General features: G+C 42.3%; 1 protein-coding gene across 2 annotated transcripts in view; it reads left to right on the forward strand.

Annotated features, from left to right (window-relative positions):
* Window positions 1–15,615, forward strand: part of Upp2 (uridine phosphorylase 2) — a 44,524-nt gene extending 28,909 nt beyond the window's left edge. Inside the window, exon 6 of one of the 2 annotated variants that reach the window (XM_039104478.2) lies at window positions 14,317–15,615. In XM_039104478.2, the coding sequence (XP_038960406.1) occupies window positions 14,317–14,468 (152 nt within the window). In that variant the 3' untranslated portion in view covers window positions 14,469–15,615. 2 annotated transcript variants of the gene reach the window in all.
* Window positions 15,616–22,217: the final 6,602 nt, after the last annotated feature.

The raw sequence follows: 22,217 nt of genomic DNA on the forward strand, positions 1-22,217 counted from the left end.
TGCTGCTGCTGCTGCTGGAGCTTCTGGCTGCTGCTTTCAGCATCCACGTGGGTCTCTCTCTCTCCCAAGTCACTGCCGCAGCTTCTCTTTCATCCTGCAGAGCCCTTTTGGCTGCCGACACACACACAGCTCTGCAGCTCTGTCACTCATCCAAGTATTACTGTGAAAATGTCTTCATAGTCGCAGAGACTCTAATGTCCCTAAGACATCATTGTTTTACAAGGTGCATTTCTAGCATGTCGGCTCTGAAAGACCAACTCTCCAGGGCCAAAGGCCCACGGAAAGGTAGCCATCATGCCCTTGTCTTTCGTTGCTACTTCATAATATGTTCCCTTCATCCCTTCATGGTGTTAAAGCTGGCCACCCTCTTTAGCTTTATCCTATCCACGCACTCTGTGTGGACCAGGGAAGCTTGGGAGGAAAGGCCGAGGGTGCAATCATTCTCTGCTGTTCAAGCGAAAAATCAGGAAGGCCATGAATGACAAACAAGCAATATGCTGATGTCTCACCTGACCCCTGAGTCCAAGATCCGTGGTTTCAGGCTCACAAGACCTGACTATTCTCCACAGTCACTCCTAGCCCATCCGATCGTACTCTTCAGGCTGCCTTCTCTGGTGGCCCTTTCTGTCTTTTTATACTATAAAGAGACAGCAGAACAACCAACATGAATTCACACCCATATGAGAACTGACACAGTTTCTGCCGTCCGATAACACTGTGCCTTGACACTGCTCTCCTGGGAACCACAGTTTAACCCAGAGGACTCAGTCATAGAGTTAGTACCCTTGTAGAGTTATATCATTCTGTATCTGTCCGGCCTGGGGAGGGTCTGTGTCCACGTAGTTCAGCACTCATCTTCACAATTAGTGAGACTTGGTCTCTTAAGGAAGGGACCGTTGTAGGACTACACAAACCCAATCACCCATACTTATATTGTGTATTTGATTTCTACATTACATATTCAACACTGTTATCTTTATTTCTGGCTTGCTTATATATTAACTTATGTGTGGCTTTATATAATGCATGCTCTGATGTGCTGTCTGTTGCTGGGATACAATATGCTGGCTGACGAGAGCAACTAGGGGAGGAATGAGTTCTTCTAAATGGCTTACCCTTCCACACAAAAGTTCATCATTGAGGGGAGTCAGGCCCCGGGATGCCTACTGGCTTTCACCCGCTGGCTTGTTCAACCTGCTTTCTTACACAATCGAGGATCCCCTGCTTATAGATGGCACTGCCTACAGTGAGCTGGGCCTCCTATATCAATCGTTAATGAAGAAAATGCTCCAAAGGCCAATATGATGGAGCTGAGGGGTCCACCTGGCTCTAATTTGTTTCAAGTGACAAGAATCGAATCAGGCGAGCTTTCATTCTCTCTCCCTTGTGATGTGACACCAGAAGAGGGGGGAGTTTGCCCTTGCTCCATGCCCAGTCCCTAGAGTAATGCCTACCACGTGGGAACTCAATAAATAGAATGAATGTAAAGGATGGCGGGGAGACTCTACTTGATCTTGACAAACGGCCATAGAAAACCAGATCCGTCATTCTCGGGTCACACGAGTAGTTCAGAATTGTTTGAAGGACGGGAGCCAAGAGTTCCCCTTGCTGTTAGATTTACGCAAACCTGCAGTCCCAGGGGCTCTGCTGTTACTTGTGGGTGAACAAACTGCCTGGAATAGGGCCACAAATATCCATCTGTCACTGCTGTTCTTTTGGTCATTGTCCCCAACAAATGTATCAGGGGTTCAGTACCACCTTAACAAAGATCTGCATAAGGAAATAGTGGATTTCAAGTCACCCCACATCAGAAAGCTGTACCTTCAGAGTAACTCAAAACTGGACAGCAGAAAAGCAACACAGTGTCCAGCAGGTGTGTCTATCCATGTCTGGTGGTGAAATTTATTTCAATTAAGCTCCTGGCTTCTGATCAAAGATGGTAACCCTCTTGGGCTATGAACTCGTGACAAATATATTCAGTCTGTATCTAGTTTTTATCAAGAGAACTGCCTTTTGACACAAACTTGCACAGCAATATATAAAACCTAATATTTGTCTAAGATTAGGCTCTGCTCAAGTCCTTCTCAATGCCTTCAGTTGTCTGCAACTCACTGTGGTTTTCCTTTAGAGTAAAGGAATAATTCCACGTTATTTCTTTTGACAGCTACTTGTAACTTAGGGAGGTATTCATTCTTTAGGAAATTAACTCTGAAACTCTTCAATAAAAGGAAACAGAAACTCAACTTGCGTTCAACTTTTTAAATTCTTCTGAGGCTGTTCCCAGCCATGAAGGATCTTGGTGTCTGGAATCTGCATGGTGACCACTGACAAAGCCCAGATGATGTTACTGAAATAATTAATGATTATTTTAGGTTTGTAGTTAGAGTATTTCTTAATCCCAAAATAGAAGTAAATCAGGGTTTTGAAAAGTTGTTTCACATGGATATTTGACAACCACTTGCAACTCTCCAAACCTTCACAAGAGAAACAGTGGCCAAGTGCTCCTTAACTTTCGCACCTTCTCCCAGCTAAGCCAATGGGCTGGAATTTGACTTCAGTTCTGTGTAACTCAGGCCATTTGCTTCAGGAACACTGCTGCCTCTGCTAGGAGCATCTCCATAAAAACACAAGACTGGGGGTCTCTGGACCAAAGAACTAAAATGTGTATCATACAGAAATCAGAGAGTAGTTTGTGTCATAAGTATGACGAGCAGACAATCATCTTGCTTCAGCAAACAAACTGTCAGGACTGCGTCCTCCCAAGAGTTAGTGCTGGAGTCAAATAAAAAGTTAAGCAACCACCAAGTGATATTGCATAGCGATGCCATGGCAACTCAATTTTCACATCTAAAAGATCAGGTGTCAATAAGTAGTTAACTTGTTGCTTTGTTTAAGGTGATCATGGCGAGGTGTTATATGGCTCAGGCTGGTCTTGGACTTGACGTCTTTTGTCTCAACCTCCCAAATTCCGTGATTACAGTTATGTGTTATCCCACCACACCTTGCAGTGTGTTTTCCATTGTTTAATAACCGTGCAAATCCCAGTATGTGAATAGCCTGTATAATGATCAACTTGGGCTAATTAGAATAGCTATCACTTCAAACATGTTTCTAATTTTTGAGATGAAATATTTAAAATACTGACACTTTTGGGCCTGTTAATTTGACAAAGACAAGATTAAGAAAAAATACTTTGCAATATTTTAGTGTACTTTAATAGAAGCCACAGTATAGTTTTGGTTGAGTGGCTTTAATTCTAAGGCTAAGCTTCTCTCACTACTGCCAACACATCTCATGTATGGCCTCTCTTTGCTATGGCACCAGAACCAGAAACCAGGCCTAGGATCTCAGGCTCCATTGTCTGTGCTTCCCAAGACATCTTTGTTTCATGGCCCAGCATGCAGCAGAAGATGGTCTCGGACCCAGCATTGCTGCTAGGCCTCCTTAGGGATGACAGCATGGTCTTCCTATTGAAAGATGATGTAAGGTCTGAGGTGGAAATTGGGGGCCTGGGGAGGCCTCAGAAAGACAACCTTGTCTGAGAGGATGAAGCCAGGTCTAGAGAGAAAAACTGAGTAGCCTAAGGAAACACAGCTAAGTAAGGACAAAGATGGATGAGATCTGACATCACTGCCTTCCAATGGGCACTTCCTTCGCATGGTGCCACAAACCGGCAGCTGCTGTTGAAAGAGGACATGCGCACGCCTGTACAGGAAGAAACACAAGTAACAGCTTTCAGTGGAAAAGGAATGTTGAAACAGTATTTAAAACAAGAGAAAACGACCGAGAGGTGGTTATGTAAGGGAGTGGATGTACTCCTAGGAGCCTCAATACCCAGGAATCCAAGGCTGAATGTAAACACCTGGATTTAGTTCTAGACTTCTGGGTGAAAATGAAAACACCTTGTGTTATTCAGTTCTCCTTATATAACCAAAGAAAGTATTTGAGGTGCGTTCTTCTCTTGTTTGTTTTGGCAAAACTTGATCCAAACGTTAAACTTTACCCAATGATTAAACAAGTGCGATGGTCAGCTTGGATGTATCAGGAAGCATCTTTAATAACACTTTCATAAGAGATCCGGGACAATCAAAGGATGGGATGTGAACGAACCAGTTAATTCAGCATGTTTTTATTGACCTAAAGGGTTAGGGTCCAGGTATATGCATTTGTGGCAACTTTCTTTGATTCAAGAACGGAGTTGGATGTTTTAGTTTTCAGATAGTTCAACCAGAAACACCTGCTCTCTATTTACTGTATTTATTGTCTCTTCCCTTCCCCCACCCACATTCTGGTTCAGTGTGTCTAGAATGTAGCCTACAAATGTGAGTTACCTGCAGGCTGGGGCTCAGACACAGGTGACCAGCATACCAAGTTTTGAGAGAAATGATCATACAAATAAGTTATTTGCATGTCCCTGGTCCTATTGGTCCCTCTGAATGTGAACTTCTCTATCTGCTTTGTGATAGGTGATTAATGGGCTGAGATCAAAGTCTAAGAGGAAAGACAGGAAGTGGAAAGGCTTTGGGTGAATGATGGCATGATTCTAGTGTCTTCTACAGGAGGTAGACCAAAATGGAAATGTGTTGGCTTTGTAAACTCAAAAGTTGAGGAGCAACAGATTGAGTAGGAGAAAGCAGAGGTTGGGGATAAGAAAAGAGAAAAGAGTTGCAGAAAGATAAGCCAGGCTGGGAGCTGCGACACTAACCTTTGCTGTTTTCTCCTTCCTCTAACAGCCAGCTCATTTGGTTGCTGCTGTGTGCATGGGTGTTGGCTTCCAACCCTGTTATCTTTGTCCCCCATTAATGTAAAACCTTGCTGGAGGTTTGGTCTGAACCAGAGAGAGTTTGCTAACACAGTCGAGCAGAGGGCTGCAGGGTACCTGAAGGATTTAATGCATGAGCTTTGAGGATCTGGGTCCCCAAAATTATCCACAGGTATTTTATGTGCATAGAAATCCATGTAGTTTTTTATGGGAAAAAGATACAGTGGTAACTTCCCTCAGCTTCTCGGTAAGAGGCCATGAAAGGTGGCAAAGGGCTGAGGTCAGAACACAGTGAGCTCTGCCTGAGAGCTGTGTGTCCCCATTACATTTCTCCTGGGTCAGGTAGCTGACAATGTTCTTGGTGACAGTTAGGTCACTAAATGTCCCTCTGGCCCCAGGAACTACCCTCCATGCCTAATCTAAGGATCATGGCAGCAAAACCACAGGCTTCGTTTTGACAGGTTGCTTTGAGTAATTAGTCCCTTTTATTTGTTCATGGAAATAGGGGGGGTGACAAGATCATTATATGCTGCTTGTTAAGGGGCTCCCCAGGGCGGAGGAAACGAAGCCAGAATTGCTGTTACTTGCTCTCTGCAGATTTGACCTGGCCCTTGAAATCCAAGGGAAACATTCTGCTTGGTGCCAGCTCTGTGGAGAGTACAGGACACACGTTTCCTTTTATCCTGCCAAGTGAGGGACTGGAGCTGGACTTTCAATGCATCTGCCAGCCACATCAACACTTCGCAGACCCGCTGCTCATTAACTTAAAAAGCACGGGGAGTGTTAGCTCACAGCTTGGGAGTGTTAGCTCACAGCTTTCTTGTTTACCTGTTTAGCAGAGTTGCTCTACAACAAAGTGACTGGGTTTTGAGTAAAAGAAATGATCCTAGGTGATGGACTATTCGACTCTTCCGCGGTTGAGTATTTCCAGTGGTTCTCATTAGATTGTAAGCATCAGTTTGCTGGGCGACCAGGGCAAGTCCTAGCAGTTCACCATATACAAGTTCAGGAGAGGAATGGATACAGCTGTTTGGGAAGTTGGGGATTTACTGTGTTACTTACTTACCTATTCCATCATAACGGGCCATTTGTTTACCCCTTTCATCATCTGTCTAAGGGAACAAAAATACTGCCTCATTCATGACATGGCTGCCTGAATTCCGATATCTCAAATGCCCGACGTGCAGCAAGAACTAAACAAACAATAAGATACACGAATTGGGAAAACATTTCCAATAGAATAACTACACACTTACAAACAAAATGCAAAAGGAATTCATACAATTTAACAGCAGGGAAAGAAGTAACCCCGTGATTATGGGGCACCTGCTACAACAGCTATCAAAAGGCAAAGAATTACAAGCATTGTGTGGAGATTAAAAAAAAAAAAAAAAAAAAACAGAAGCCTAGTATGCTAGTGATGGAGGGATGAAAAAGCACCGCCATCTTGGGAAAGTGGATAAAAAGTCTCTCAGACTGAAAATAGTACCATCATGGTATCTGGCAATCTCACTTCTGAATACATAAGTTAAAGAATTGTATTCAGTCTGTGGAGAGACTGGTACTCACTAGCATCCACTACAGCATCATTCACAACAGCCACAATTATAAAATCAACCAAAGTGTTCATCCATAGATGAACGAACTATGACAGTCATATAAAACAGGGCACTCTTGTCTTACAACGAAGGCAACTTTGGCGATTTGGGTATTTGCAACAACACAGATAAACACTGAAGATGTTGTGTTAAGCAAAATAAGTCAGCCGTGAGAAGAGATCCTGCTCAATTTCACTCATGTACGGAATCTAAAAACCTCAAATTTATAGGAATAGAGACAAGAATCATGATTACAAAAGGCTGGGGAGTAGAGGTTTGGTGGGGTGGGAAATATGGACATGTTGGTCAAAGAGTACAAAGTTGCACTTAGATAGAGGAACAAATTTAAACATTCTAGTAAACATTGTGAATATTGCTGATAATAATGCATATATATATGCATATGTTAGATCGACTTAATCTTTCTATAATAATTCAAATACATACTGAAGTGTTTCATTGTGCCCCAAGTATGTATAAGTATCCTTTATCCATGAAAAGTAAAAATTTAAAAGATAGTGTTCACTCTTGTGATTATAGTATACTTCTTCCTAAATCTCCCAATGAAGTCTGCAACAGAAATATATATTACCCAATTCTACTTCTATGCCCAAACAGGTCGCTAATGTCCCCAGAGCTGACCCTCTCTGCAGTAATACACTTTTAGATGCTGATGGAGATTAGCTCACTGCTAAGGATCCTAAGTGCTCGCCACTGGCACCATTATAAACAGGCACATTCCTCAGAATCAAAGACACGATGTGAAATTGGTAACAAAAATTAATACAGCACACATTTTTTTTCCGTCTGGGTTTTCCTAATAGAACAAATCAAAGACATTTCCTTTGGGTCAAAAGAATGAGAATTTTGCTTCTTAAAAAGATATTGTGTTCTTTCTCACACGTCTTTGTATTTTTTTTTCCTTTTCTAAACCTTTTTTTTTTTTTATTAACTTGAGTATTTCTTATATACATTTCGAGTGTTATTCCCTTTCCCGATTTCCGGGCAAACATCCCCCTCCCCCCTCCCCTTCCTTATGGGTGTTCCCCTCCCAACCCTCCCCCCATTGCCGCCCTCCCCCCATAGACTAGTTCACTGGGGGTTCAGTCTTAGCAGGACCCAGGGCTTCCCCTTCCACTGGTGCTCTTACTAGGATATTCATTGCTACCTATGGGGTCAGAGTCCAGGGTCAGTCCATGTATAGTCTTTAGGTAGTGGCTTAGTCCCTGGAAGCTCTGGTTGCTTGACATTGTTGTACTTTTGGGGTCTCGAGCCCCTTCAAGCTCTTCCAGTTCTTTCTCTGATTCCTTCAACAGGGGACCTATTCTCAGTTCAGTGGTTTGCTGCTGGCATTCGCCTCTGTATTTGCTGTATTCTGGCTGTGTCTCTCAGGAGCGATCTACATCCGGCTCCTGTCGGTCTGCACTTCTTTGCTTCATCCATCTTGTCTAATTGGGTGGCTGTATATGTATGGGCATCATGTGGGGCAGGCTCTGAATGGGTGTTCCTTCAGTCTCTGTTTTAATCTTTAGCTCTCCCTTCCCTGCCAAGGGTATTCTTTTTCCTCATTTAAAGAAGGAGTGAAGCATTCACATTTTGATCATCCGTCTTGAGTTTCCTTTGTTCTAGGGATCTAGGGTAATTCAAGCATTTGGGCTAATAGCCACTTATCAATGAGTGCATACCATGTATGTCTTTCTGTGATTGGGTTAGCTCACTCAGGATGATATTTTCCAGTTCCAACCATTTGCCTACGAATTTCATAAACTCGTTGTTTTTGATAGCTGAGTAATATTCCATTGTGTAGATGTACCACATTTTCTGTATCCATTCCTCTGTTGAAGGGCATCTGGGTTCTTTCCATTTTCTGGCTATTATAAATAAGGCTGCGATGAACATAGTGGAGCACGTGTCTCTTTTATATGTTGAGGCATCTTTTGGGTATATGCCCAAGAGAGGTATAGCTGGATCCTCAGGCAGTTCAATGTCCAATTTTCTGAGGAACCTCCAGACTGATTTCCAGAATGGTTTTACCAGTCTGCAATCCCACCAACAATGGAGGAGTGTTCCTCTTTCTCCACATCCTCGCCAGCATCTGCTGTCACCTGAGTTTTTGATCTTAGCCAATCGCACTGGTGTGAGGTGAAATCTCAGGGTTGTTTTGATTTGCATTTCCCTTATGACTAAAGATGTTGAACATTTCTTTAGGTGTTTCTCAGCCATTCGGCATTCCTCAGCTGTGAATTCTTTGTTTAGCTCTGAACCCCATTTTTTAATAGGGTTATTTGTTTCCCTGCGGTCTAACTTCTTGAGTTCTTTGTATATTTTGGATATAAGGCCTCTATCTGTTGTAGGATTGGTAAAGATCTTTTCCCAATCTGTTGGTTGCCGTTTTGTCCTAACCACCGTGTCCTTTGCCTTACAGAAGCTTTGCAGTTTTATGAGATCCCATTTGTCGATTCTTGATCTTAGAGCATAAGCCATTGGTGTTTTGTTCAGGAAATTTTTTCCAGTGCCCATGTGTTCCAGATGCTTCCCTAGTTTTTCTTCTATTAGTTTGAGTGTGTCTGGTTTGATGTGGAGGTCCTTGATCCACTTGGACTTAAGCTTTGTACAGGGTGATAAGCATGGATCGATCTGCATTCTTCTACATGATGCCCTCCAGTTGAACCAGCACCATGTGCTGAAAATGCTATCTTTTTTCCATTGGATGGTTTTGGCTCCTTTGTCAAAAATCAAGTGACCATAGGTGTGTGGGTTCATTTCTGGGTCTTCAATTCTATTCCATTGGTCTATCTGTCTGTCTCTGTACCAATACCATGCAGTTTTTATCACTATTGCTCTGTAATACTGCTTGAGTTCAGGGATAGTGATTCCCCCTGAAGTCCTTTTATTGTTGAGGATAGCTTTAGCTATCCTGGGTTTTTTGTTATTCCAGATGAATTTGCAAATTGTTCTGTCTACCTCTTTGAAGAATTGGATTGGTATTTTGATGGGGATTGCATTGAATCTGTAGATTGCTTTTGGTAAAATGGCCATTTTTACTATATTAATCCTGCCAATCCATGAGCATGGGAGATCTTTCCATCTTCTGAGGTCTTCTTCAATTTCTTTCCTCAGTGTCTTGAAGTTCTTATTGTACAGATCTTTTACTTGCTTGGTTAAAGTCACACCGAGGTACTTTATATTATTTGGGTCTATTATGAAGGGTGTCGTTTCCCTAATTTCTTTCTCGGCTTGTTTCTCTTTTGTATAGAGGAAGGCAACTGATTTATTTGAGTTAATTTTATACCCAGCCACTTTGCTGAAGTTGTTTATCATCTTTAGTAGTTCTCTGGTGGAACTTTTGGGATCACTTAAATATACTATCATGTCATCTGCAAATAGTGATATTTTGACCTCTTCTTTTCCAATCTGTATCCCTTTGATCTCCTTTTGTTGTCTGATTGCTCTGGCTAGAACTTCAAGAACTATATTGAATAAGTAGGGAGAGAGTGGGCAGCCTTGTCTAGTCCCTGATTTTAGTGGGATTGCTTCGAGTTTCTCTCCATTTAGTTTAATGTTAGCAACTGGTTTGCTGTATATGGCTTTTACTATGTTTAGGTATGGGCCTTGAATTCCTATTCTTTCCAGGACTTTTATCATGAAGGGGTGTTGAATTTTGTCAAATGCTTTCTCAGCATCTAATGAAATGATCATGTTGTTTTGTTCTTTCAGTTTGTTTATATGATGGATCACGTTGATGGTTTTCCGTATATTAAACCATCCCTGCATGCCTGGGATGAAGCCTACTTGATCATGGTGGATGATTGTTTTGATGTGCTCTTGAATTCGGTTTGCCAGAATTTTATTGAGTATTTTTGCGTCGATATTCATAAGGGAAATTGGTCTGAAGTTCTCTTTCTTTGTTGTGTCTTTGTGTGGTTTAGGTATAAGAGTAATTGTGGCTTCGTAGAAGGAATTCGGTAGTGCTCCATCTGTTTCAATTTTGTGGAATAGTTTGGATAATATTGGTATGAGGTCTTCTATGAAGGTTTGATAGAATTCTGCACTAAACCCGTCTGGACCTGGGCTCTTTTTGGTTGGGAGACCTTTAATGACTGCTTCTATTTCCTTAGGAGTTATGGGGTTGTTTAACTGGTTTATCTGTTCCTGATTTAACTTCGATACCTGGTATCTGTCTAGGAAATTGTCCATTTCCTGAAGATTTTCAAATTTTGTTGAATATAGGTTTTTATAGTAAGATCTGATGATTTTTTGAATTTCCTCTGAATCTGTAGTTATGTCTCCCTTTTCATTTCTGATTTTGTTAATTTGGACGCACTCTCTGTGTCCTCTCGTTAGTCTGGCTAAGGGTTTATCTATCTTGTTGATTTTCTCAAAGAACCAACTTTTGGTTCTGTTGATTCTTTCTATGGTCCTTTTTGTTTCTACTTGGTTGATTTCAGCTCTGAGTTTGATTATTTCCTGCCTTCTGCTCCTCCTGGGTGTATTTGCTTCTTTTTGTTCTAGAGCTTTTAGGTGTGCTGTCAAGCTGCTGATATATGCTCTTTCCTGTTTCTTTCTGCAGGCACTCAGCGCTATGAGTTTTCCTCTTAGCACAGCTTTCATTGTGTCCCATAAGTTTGAGTATGTTGTATCTTCATTTTCATTAAATTCTAAAAAGTTTTTAATTTCTTTCTTTATTTCTTCCTTGACCAGGTTATCATTGAGTAGAGCATTGTTCAATTTCCACGTATATGTGGGCATTCTTCCCTTATTGTTATTGAAGACCAGTTTTAGGCCGTGGTGGTCCGATAGCACGCATGGGATTATTTCTATCTTTCTGTACCTGTTGAGGCCCGTTTTTTGACCAATTATATGGTCAATTTTGGAGAAAGTACCATGAGGAGCTGAGAAGAAGGTATATCCTTTTGCTTTAGGATAGAATGTTCTATAAATATCCGTTAAGTCCATTTGGCTCATGACTTCTCTTAGTCTGTTGACATCACTGTTTAATTTCTGTTTCCATGATCTGTCCATTGATGAGAGTGGGGTGTTGAAATCTCCCACTATTATTGTGTGAGGTGCAATGTGTGTTTTGAGCTTTAGTAAGGTTTCTTTTACGTATGTAGGTGCCCTTGTATTTGGGGCATAGATATTTAGGATTGAGAGTTCATCTTGGTGGATTTTTCCTTTGATGAATATGAAGTGTCCTTCCTTATCTTTTTTGATGACTTTTAGTTGGAAATTGATTTTATTTGATATTAGAATGGCTACTCCAGCTTGCTTCTTCTGACCATTTGCTTGGAAAGTTGTTTTCCAGCCTTTCACTCTGAGGTAGTGTCTGTCTTTGTCTCTGAGGTGTGTTTCCTGTAGGCAGCAGAATGCAGGGTCCTCGTTGCGTATCCAGTTTGTTAATCTATGTCTTTTTATTGGGGAGTTGAGGCCATTGATATTGAGAGATATTAAGGAATAGTGATTATTGCTTCCCGTTATATTCATATTTGGATGTGAGGTTATGTTTGTGTGCTTTCATTCTCTTTGTTTTGTTGCCAAGACGATTAGTTTCTTGCTTCTTCTAGGGTATAGCTTGTCTCCTTATGTTGGGCTTTACCATTTATTATCCTTTGTAGTGCTGGATTTGTAGAAAGATATTGTTTAAATTTGGTTTTGTCATGGAATATCTTGGTTTCTCCATCAATGTTAATTGAGAGTTTTGCTGGATACAGTAACCTGGGCTGGCATTTGTGTTCTCTTAGGGTCTGTATGACATCAGTCCAGGATCTTCTGGCCTTCATAGTTTCTGGCGAGAAGTCTGGTGTGATTCTGATAGGTCTCCCTTTATATGTTACTTGACCTTTTTCCCTTACTGCTTTTAATATTCTTTCTTTATTTTGTGCGTTTGGTGTTTTGACAATTATGTGACGTGAGGTGTTTCTTTTCTGGTCCAATCTATTTGGAGTTCTGTAGGCTTCTTTTATGTCTATGGGTATCTCTTTTTTTAGGTTAGGGAAATTTTCTTCTATGATTTTGTTGAAGATATTTACTGGTCCTTTGAGCTGGGAGTCTTCACTCTCTTCTATACCTATTATCCTTAGGTTTGATCTTCTCATTGAGTCCTGGATTTCCTGTATGTTTTGGACCAGTAGCTTTTTCCGCTTTACATTATCTTTGACAGTTGAGTCAATGATTTCTATGGAATCTTCTGCTCCTGAGATTCTCTCTTCCATCTCTTGTATTCTGTTGGTGAAGCTTGTATCTACAGCTCCTTGTCTCTTCTTTTGGTTTTCTATATCCAGGGTTGTTTCCATGTGTTCTTTCTTGATTGCTTCTATTTCCATTTTTAATTCCTTCAACTGTTTGATTGTGTTTTCCTGGAATTCTTTCAGGGATTTTTGCGATTCCTCTCTGTAGGCTTCTACTTGTTTATTAATGTTTTCCTGTGTTTCCCTAAGTGTGTTCATGTCTTTCTTGAAGTCCTCCAGCATCATGATCAAATATGATTTTGAAACTAGATCTTGCTTTTCTGGTGTGTTTGGATATTCCATGTTTGTTTTGGTGGGAGAATTGGGCTCCGATGATGGCATGTAGTCTTGGTTTCTGTTGCTTGGGTTCCTGTGCTTGCCTCTCGCCATCAGATTATCTCTAGTGTTACTTTGTTCTGCTATTTCTGACAGTGGCTAGACTGTCCTATAAGCCTGTGTGTCAGGAGTGCTGTAGACCTGTTTTCCTCTCTTTCAGTCAGTTATGGGGACAGAGTGTTCTGCTTTCGGGCATGTAGTTTTTCCTCTCTACAGGTCTTCAGCTGTTCCTGTGGGCCTGTGTCTTGAGTTCACCAGGCAGCTTTCTTGCAGCAGAAAATTTGGTCTTACCTGTGGTCCTGAGGCTCAAGGTCGCTCGTGGGGTGCTGCCCAGGGGCTCTCTGCAGCGGCAGCAACCAGGAAGACCTGTGCCGCCCCTTCTGGGAGCTTCAGTGCACCAGGGTTCCAGATGGTCTTTGGCTTTTTCCTCTGGCGTCCGAGATGTGTGTGCAGGGAGCAGTCTCTTCTGGTTTCCCAGGCTTGTCTGCCTCTCTGAAGGTTTAGCTCTCCCTCCCACAGGATTTGGGTGCAGAGAACTGTTTATCTGGTCTGTTTCTTTCAGGTTCCGGCGGTGTCTCAGGCAGGTGTCCTGCCGCTCCTGGGCCCTCCCCCACGGGAGCCCAGAGGCCTTATACAGTTTCCTCTTGGGCCAGGGATGTGGGCAGGGGTGAGCAGTGTTGGTGGTCTCTTTTGCTCTGCAGCCTCAGGAGTGCCCACCTGACCAGGCGGTTGGGTCTCTCTCTCACCGGGTCTGGGAGCAGAGAGCTGCTGCCCTTTGTATTTTTTTTAACAATGTTATTTCCCGCATTCTTTGGAAATTAAACACTAATGTGTTTGTCCTTTCATGTGCCTGAGAGTTTCAAGCATTTGACTTGAGATCTTAAATTTTATAAGAATCAGTGCTCGCCTTTATATTTTTCTAGGCAGCATCCCAGAGCTAGCCCACTGCTGTTTGCTTCATTCATTTACAGCAAGCACATTCACTCATGTACTGCACCCAGAAATAAAGCGTCCCTTTAGATGTATCCACAAGGAGAAAGAGCCTCCTCCCAGCAATGAGGAGTACTACCATTGGCAGCCCAGGGGTTTGTGTGCCTTGGGTGTTCTGGTCTGAGCACAGTGGTTTCCTTAACCTAGTACACTACAGAGGAAAGGGCCAAGACGGATTTTGATACTTTCAATTAACTAATTTAAATGAGCCTTGGAAAGAAGGAAGGAAGAAAAGAAGAAAGGAAGGGAAGAAGGAAGGAAACTAGAAAATCCAGCCGACTGTGTCTACATCACAGGGAAACCATTTAAACCGTCCATGTTGAGAATGTCAGTGCTATAGACAAATAGTCTGTAGAATAGATCAGCACATTCACTTCACTAACCATATGGCTTTTCTTACTAGCTGCTGTGGTCTGTGTGACACTTCTCGACAGACTCGAGAGTGACCAAATCAATCTGTCCCATGATGTCCTGGTGGAGTACCAGCAACGGCCACAACTCCTAATCTCAAATTTCATCAAAAAACAGCTTGGACTTTGTGACCAGATGTCATAGCTCCGAATCCCGCCCCTCTCCTGAGAGTTGGTACATGGATCTGCAACGATGATGCCATGTGTTGTTTATAATATTTTTATGTAATTCTCATCCTTGGGCTAAAAAAAATCATAAAAGATTTTATGAAATCTTTTATCTTGAAGTTCAATTTATTGCAAGAGAATTTAATACCCATGTGAAATTAAGTTCAAATTCCATTTTAGAACGAGTTAACTAAAGCAGTCTAATAATTAATATTTTAAACTCATGAAATGTGACATTTGGAGTTTCACATGTAGCATTAATTAAGCTTATATCAAAATAGATCAGCCATTTGTAGATGCTTACCAGTTGCTTGCTGAAGCAGATCCAGCAGTGTATGCTAGGATGTTGTCAGCACTTCTAGGTGTTGGACAAGTGACAAAATTTGATCATGCACATTCAAAATATTTACAAAAATGTGTCAGTGTAATATAGGCCGGTATGGAAGAATTCTCCTTGGGGAAATATGGCCATCCCTTTTCTCCGGTCCCCGTACAATTTCAGTGCACAAAAATGGAATTAGAACCTTATGAGTGTATGTGAGAATCACAGAACATCACAGCTTGAGGTCACACTTCTGGGTTTTTCCCCCCCCCTCTTCAAATGAAAACCCTCAGTAACACAGACCTCCACCCACCCACCCACCTCCCCAGCTGGAAATCAGAAGTGACTCAGTTGCCTTCTCAAGATCTTTTTATTCCTACAAGGAAATATGTCACACACACACACACACACACACACACACACACACACACACACACACAAACCTGTATTTGTCGTTGTCTCGATAAGAACTGAATAAGCTGCAGAATTAGTTAATAACCAAATTTAAACTTGAAATCAAGATAGTAACTGAATCCATCTCAGGAACTTTGAGGCGGGTCTCGTTCAGAGCCTGCACTTAATAAGCCTCCCCTGGTTGACCTTGAGAGGATTCAAGCAGCAGAGGCTCCAGGAATTGACCCCGCCTTCCACGTTCTTTTGAACATTTAGAAACTGGAGTGTCTGGTTGGGGTAAGAGTGGAGGAGGTCTTGCAAACTTGTATAGTATGTAATGTTGCATGTATGTATATATGTATGTATATAGTTGTTGAATGAATAAAATATATCTTTCATCACGCTGCAGAATATGTGGGTCCTGGATCCTTTGTCCGTTGTATGTGGCTGAATAGATAGATGTTCAAGGCAGGATTCCCTGCTGCTGAACTGGCCCATGCCTCTGACGAGACGAGGATGGATTTCTCTTTTAAGCAGCAGTAATAAAGGATCCCCTAAAAGGTGCTTCAGTTTGTGAACCTTTTTGGCAGCGAGAATGCTTGGAGTGCACCTTTCTGGGACTCTTAATAATTGACCATCAAACACAGACATCTGAACTACTATATCGAAGGGCCAGGCAGGAGCGCATCCACTTCCTCAGCCACATCCTTTTCCTCAACTTCCTATTTTGTTAAGTGGAATCCACTTCAAAGGGTTTCAATAAGCTTTAGGGTTGACCTTTTATCTGGCAGCCCTTGAAAGTCGTGTTTGCTTTCTGCCTTCCCCCAAGAAGGAGAGACTCTGAGAAAGAGATGAATGAAACATTCCCGCCTAACCTTCCTGTTGTACTTCCTAACCAGGGGTAGTTCCTATGTCAGCAAATAGTGTCCAGCCAGACACCTGCAAACTACTCTGAGAAGTCTGCCTTCCTCATTCCGTTCTTCAAACAACTGAGGAGTCAGATGAATGGACTCCCCTGCGTCCCTCCTCAATCCATCCCCCATTTCTCTCTCTCTCATTATTCCAAGTTCAGATATCGCTTTCTGCCTTGTAGATGTCTGCCAGGGTCTCGCCCTCTCGATAGCCACACCTCTGTTCTAGAAGTTGAATTGAGAGTTCTAGGCCAGTGGGACCTATTCCTGCTCCTGGCTTAAATCTGAGCCCAGTGTTCCCCTCCTCCTGGGCCTCCAGTGGATCCTGTGCAGCCTTGCTTCCCTCGGTGGCCCTACTACTTCTTCAAAGAACTCATCACAACTTGAGTTTTGTTGTGATTTGACTCACTGTTTAATGGAACACTGATACCTTGACAGTAGGATTCTGAAGAGCAAAGACTACATCTGCTTTACGTACTGCTGTAATGTCTGTCTCTGGGAACCTAAAAGAGGTTAATGGCTCCAATGCATGTTTGTCAAATGAGGACTGTATGTCTGCCAGGGTACTTCCCTTATAAACTCTTACTGTAACGAGCAGGGTATGGGTGTCAATTGATTTGCTCCAGGATGCTGTCTTGTGGTTCTCAGCATTGGGGTATATAAGGGTCTGTCAGGAAAACCTTGCAAAAACACTGCCTGAGGCCTCACTCAGACCAACACAGTCGGACCCATTGAGAGTGGGCAGGTCTGTGGCAAAGCTGGGAAGACAGCCATTGATTTTGAAGAATGCGTCCTGCGGGCGCCCCTCCAGCTGAATGGCTAAATGCCTTTGAGCCATTCTCCGCTGGAGTAGTTGTCAGAAGAGCAACTCCTTGATGCCAGGAACAGAATCTTAATCTCTGTATTCCAGTCACCGACTGGTGCAGAGTAAGGCTGGGTCTCTTAAGCATATTTTGTGCATTATTGTGTATACATATTAATAGTATAAGAATCTTATAAAACTCTAAGTCAAGAATACCTTAAGTTATAACCCTTTCTATAAGGATATATGCCTGCACTTCATACTTCTCAGTCTCTACAAGGACTGCAGCTTTAGGAACATGGTTTTCAACTAATTTTGCTAACGGGCATCACATGCTGGATAGAAATGAAAACTTGAGTCAAAGATAAATGGACTCCGTTGCTTGCCTCCGAGGCATGAGTTCTGTCTTTTGTCATGGAAGGAAATTAAAATTGCCTAACACGGGCTGGAGAGATGGCTCAGTGGTTAAGAGCACCCGACTGCTCTTCCAGAGGTCATGAGTTCAATTCCCAGCAACCACATGATGGCTCACAACCATCTGTAAAGAGATCCGATGCCCTCTTCTGGTGTATCTGAAGACAGCTACAGTGTACTTATATATAATAAATAAATAAATCTTTAAAAAAAAATAAAATTGCCTAACACATACCGAGTTTCATAAAGCCATGCTGTTCCTCTAAAGGATCCAGCATGCCTCTGGACATATATCATAAGTAGACATTTTGAAGATCTGGTCTACAATCTTTATATCAGATTTAGAGCTAAACAAACCGATCTTGCTAATAAATAGTCCTTTGGTTCCTTTTAAAAATTATATACACATATACATCACATATACATGCATATATATCATATGCATAATGTACATACACATATACATATACAGACATATATGTGTGCATGTGTGTATGTATGTGTCTGCACATACATTATTCATTCCTTTAGGACTCTCTGTCTTTTAGGAATCCTAAAATAGTAACAGGGTCCTCATTACAGAGTCTTCTAAAATGAATATCTGGGAACATTTATAATTTTCACTCTGCTTCCTCATTCATTTCTCAGTGATCTCCCCTCTTCTGATGCATTCTGCACAGTAGATGTCATTCAATATAGGATCAACTTAACATTTATGTTTCTACCAGTGGAGCAGAGCAATTTCCCCCTGAGAACAAACCCCACCATTTAACTGATTTTTCTTCTGAAACATTAAATGTAATATTAATAATATTTTATGAGTATTGAGTAGTTTTATAATTCATTAGGCGAACACCCTTGGAACCAGGATCATATATTTTGGGGAGAAGAGGTTTAGAATTATCCTGCCAAATAGTAATTTAGGATCGTGCCTGTTTTTTTTTTCCAGAATAGTTTTCTATGAAAATGTCTTATCTTCTACAGAAGCCTAATTGTTAGCATTTTGAAGCACTGTCGCTATTCCAGAGTAATAAAAATTATCTAAGTCCTCCAATCTTGTCCCGTCTCCCATTAGACCATAATGAACAGATCTTTAAAAATATTGGCTATACTTTTTCATCTGAGAGAAAAGACACTTTGGCTTTATATCCAACCCCTGCCTCACTCCCCTCCATCCACATTAAATCCACAGAACAATGATAAAACAAGAAGATGGGGTGGAGAGATAGCTCAGCAAAGAGCCCTGACTGCTCTCTCTAAGGTCCTGAGTTCAATGCCCAACAAGCACATGGTGGGTCACAACCATCTGTAACAGGGTCTAATACCATTTTCTGGTGTGTCTGAAGACAGCTACAGTGTGCTCATATAAATAATAAACAAATAAATCTTAACAGAAAAGAGCAAGAGGCCTGTCAGGCAGGGCCTCGCTTTGGGCAAAAGGTCAGCATGAGGATCGTGTGCCTACTCAGACCTGCTGTCTGCACCTCAGGGGCTGCTTGTCAGCTCTATTTGCCTCTTTCCATCGAGATCCCATAAGGCTTGAGCCAAATAGAACTATTTCTATGATTGTTCTGAGGTTTTAAGAAGCGATGCTTGTAGGTCACTAGGTTAGGTATCATGAGACGGCAAGAGGACTGCAATTACAGCCTTGTGTACTTGAAGCACCGACACTGACATGCGAGTCACTGTAAAAAGAAAGAAAAAGGAGTGCCCGTGTACTTTGGAGAGGGTTCCTTAGACAAAGTGAACATTTGAGAGGAAGTTTACTGAAGGCCTAATTTCGTTGTGCAAGGCAATAACAACAGATGAGAAGTAGAAAAACAGGAAAAATACTGACCAACTCTTCTATGTCTAGACCTGGACAGGTAATTGGAGTTCTATGCTCTATAAGGAGATTGGACTTACTGTGCAGGCAAGGGGGGGATGAGTGACAGGTGCGTAGTAGGAGCAATCAGGTGTCTGTCAAGGGCTTGTGGGGGAGGGAGAAAGAGAGGGCAGTAGGATCCTGCAGCAAGAAAATTTGCCTGAGTTAAGGGGACTAAGACTGGGTCACCTACGTCCCATAATGGCCAAAGGGAGAAAGATTAGATAACAACTCCAAATTCATTATTGTTGCTGTTTACATCACACACACACACACACACACACACACACACACACACACACACACACGCACATGCACTCAAATCATCACTTTATAGGTTGGTTTCTTTATGTCAGAATAAAAATCTTTTTCATGTAAAGATAATGCATTTTCAAAGCCTCCTCTTGCCGAGAGACCGAAGAGAGTCCACAGGTGACAGAGCTAGACTGGCAGTCATAGGAGAGAGGGACTTTAAGGGCTGATGAGCAAGAGATGCCAGTGATGACGTCAGCGTCTCTGCAGTGGAGACTGCAGCGTCTCTGCAGTGGAGACTTTGGTCCCAATGTGGCTGCTTTCCAAACTCTGTGTGCCTTAAAGCGCATCTCATTAAAAAATGAGCCCTCGGGGATGCTCTGATGCGTGCTGAAGCGTGGCTGAACCTCTAGGACATTGTGTTAAGTGAAATAAGTCAGCCACCAAAGAACCAGTATTGTATAATTCCAACGATATATGAAGTTCTTAGCATAATCAAATTCAGAGAAAAAGCAGATAGAATAGCGGCATCGGGCCCGAGGGGAAGAGGAAGAGGGGACTCTTGCTGAACAAATACAGATTTCTCATTTTGAAATCATAAGAGTTTCTAGAGATTGTGATTATGGCTGGTTGGGAATGAATGTGAATGTCTGCGCAGAAAAGGTTGAATGTTAAAAATGGTTTCCACTCACATGCACACATGCACGAACACACACATACACACACACACACACACACACACACACGTACTTAGTGGAAATATATACTGCTATGAGTAAAAGGTTTGATCTTTTTGGTGTTTTTAATAATAATCACTAGCTTGACGGATCTTTAGGGAGACAGTTCATGTCTGATTTTCATACCTGGAAACTGGTGTGTCTACATGTCAAACAAATGGCTCTGAGAAGTTTCCTTAGGCTGGGGAACCAGAGCAAACAGACTGGGTCCCAGCAGGGAGAATGGACCAATGTTTACTTCTTCTACATAAGATGTCTGCAAGGAGCCTTGAGCTTCTGATCAGCCAGCCCCAGCCCCCCGGCTCAATATAGGTGTCTGACCGAAGTCATTTTTCAAGGCAGAATTCATCAGAGTTAGGGATTCTGTGAGAAGATATGACTTATGTAACAGCAGCTATCAGAGGGGATGATTAAATCTAAATGACTTGCTGGAGAAAACAGAGAAAAAAGGCATCTGAGACTATTTCTACGGGATCAAAATCTGCAGGTTTAAATGAAATTTCCCCACGTTAGTCCGGTATGTATGTATCATCCTTGGTACAAATGTTTTTAGTCTCACCAACGGTAAAAGGCCACCTAATAATACAACTTCTCTTTTCTGGTTGTCATTTCCTGTGAGATTCAGTGGGACCAAATGTACAGTCAGAGGAGGAAAGACACTGGTGTTAAGAAAAGAAGGTCAGTAAGAAAAATGGCCGAAGGGGGTGAGCCCATGAATGTCTGCAAAGACACACAGAATGCTTTTGGTAGTGAATCAGAGAATGGGGTGAGTGGGGGGCTTTAAAGACAGAACTGAGGCCTGGGGATATATCTGCTAGCCCTGTGTAGGCAGGAGGCCCCTTGTCTGGGGAAGGTGAAGTGCTGGCTATGAGGACACCATAGAAACCATCTGCTGCCTGACGCTCAGGCTATAGCTTGTGTTTGCCTGGTAGCCAGAAGGGGAATGCAAGGCCCAAGGAAAGCCCAGCTCAGTGCTTTACCTGGGCCTGCAGTTTGAATGTGCACCTCAGGGACTCCCATTGTGAAATATAGACAGAAAATGTAGTTTTAAGTCAGAAACACCCCTGCCTTTCCTGGTATTAAAAACCCACAAACATGTGGGAGAGCAGACACGCTGAGAAGGGGATCCCCACCAAACAAGAGGTCTCTAAAGGAGAGACAGCCTGGGGTGCTCAAAACGGGACCCAGAGAGTGACTGCCAGAGAAACGCTTTAGAGTGATAAGGCTAGAGTGGCGGAGACACAAAATGAGAGGTGGGAAAGGAGAAGCTACCACAAATGATGCTGGTGATGCAGGTGATGCTGATGATGTTGGTGATGAGGATGATGTTGGTGATGCTAGGGCCCCCAACAGCCAGGCACAGGCGGCATGCTGACAAGCCTTCTACATGCACTAAACAGATAAACACATTTAATCCTTTCAACACGATTCTTACATGGACATGAGATAGTCTTCCCAGTATATGAAGAAATTGGAGCAGAGAGGTCAGGTGACTTACCTCAAGTTACAGAATTATTATTGACACAAGGTTATTTATTTTACCCATTGTAGATGGTCTTAAGTATGGTATCAATCCAAGGACCAAACTTCATTTTAAAATGAAATTTCAAAGCTATATAAAAAAATAGTAATCTTAAAGACCAATTCACAAGTAAGTTAAAAATAAGATTAGGCACAGCCAAGACAAGAGTTGGTGATAGGTATGACAGAGTTTGGGAAGTCTGGGGCCCAGAGAGAAGAGAAAGTGGCAGAAGCCAACAGCAAGGGACGGTAAAAGGGGAAGAACCAGCAGTGTCTGAAGGAGTCCCAGGGATGGGACCAGCTCCTGCTGGGTTCCCCTTAGACAGCCATTTTCACTTCCAAGTAAATTTTTATTTCGTTATAGTAAGCCACAAAAGGAGGGCGATTTCAAAGTAGTCTTTCTAAGCTAAGTTTGGAGTGGTTCGATAATAGGGTAGGTTGGCACCATTTTGCTTAAATATACCACGAAGATAAGTAAAGGGACTCTGGCCAGCTCGAGTGTGTTGGGCA

Source organism: Rattus norvegicus, chromosome 3, assembly GCF_036323735.1.
Source record: "Rattus norvegicus strain BN/NHsdMcwi chromosome 3, GRCr8, whole genome shotgun sequence".
Classification (NCBI taxonomy): Eukaryota; Metazoa; Chordata; class Mammalia; order Rodentia; family Muridae; genus Rattus; species Rattus norvegicus.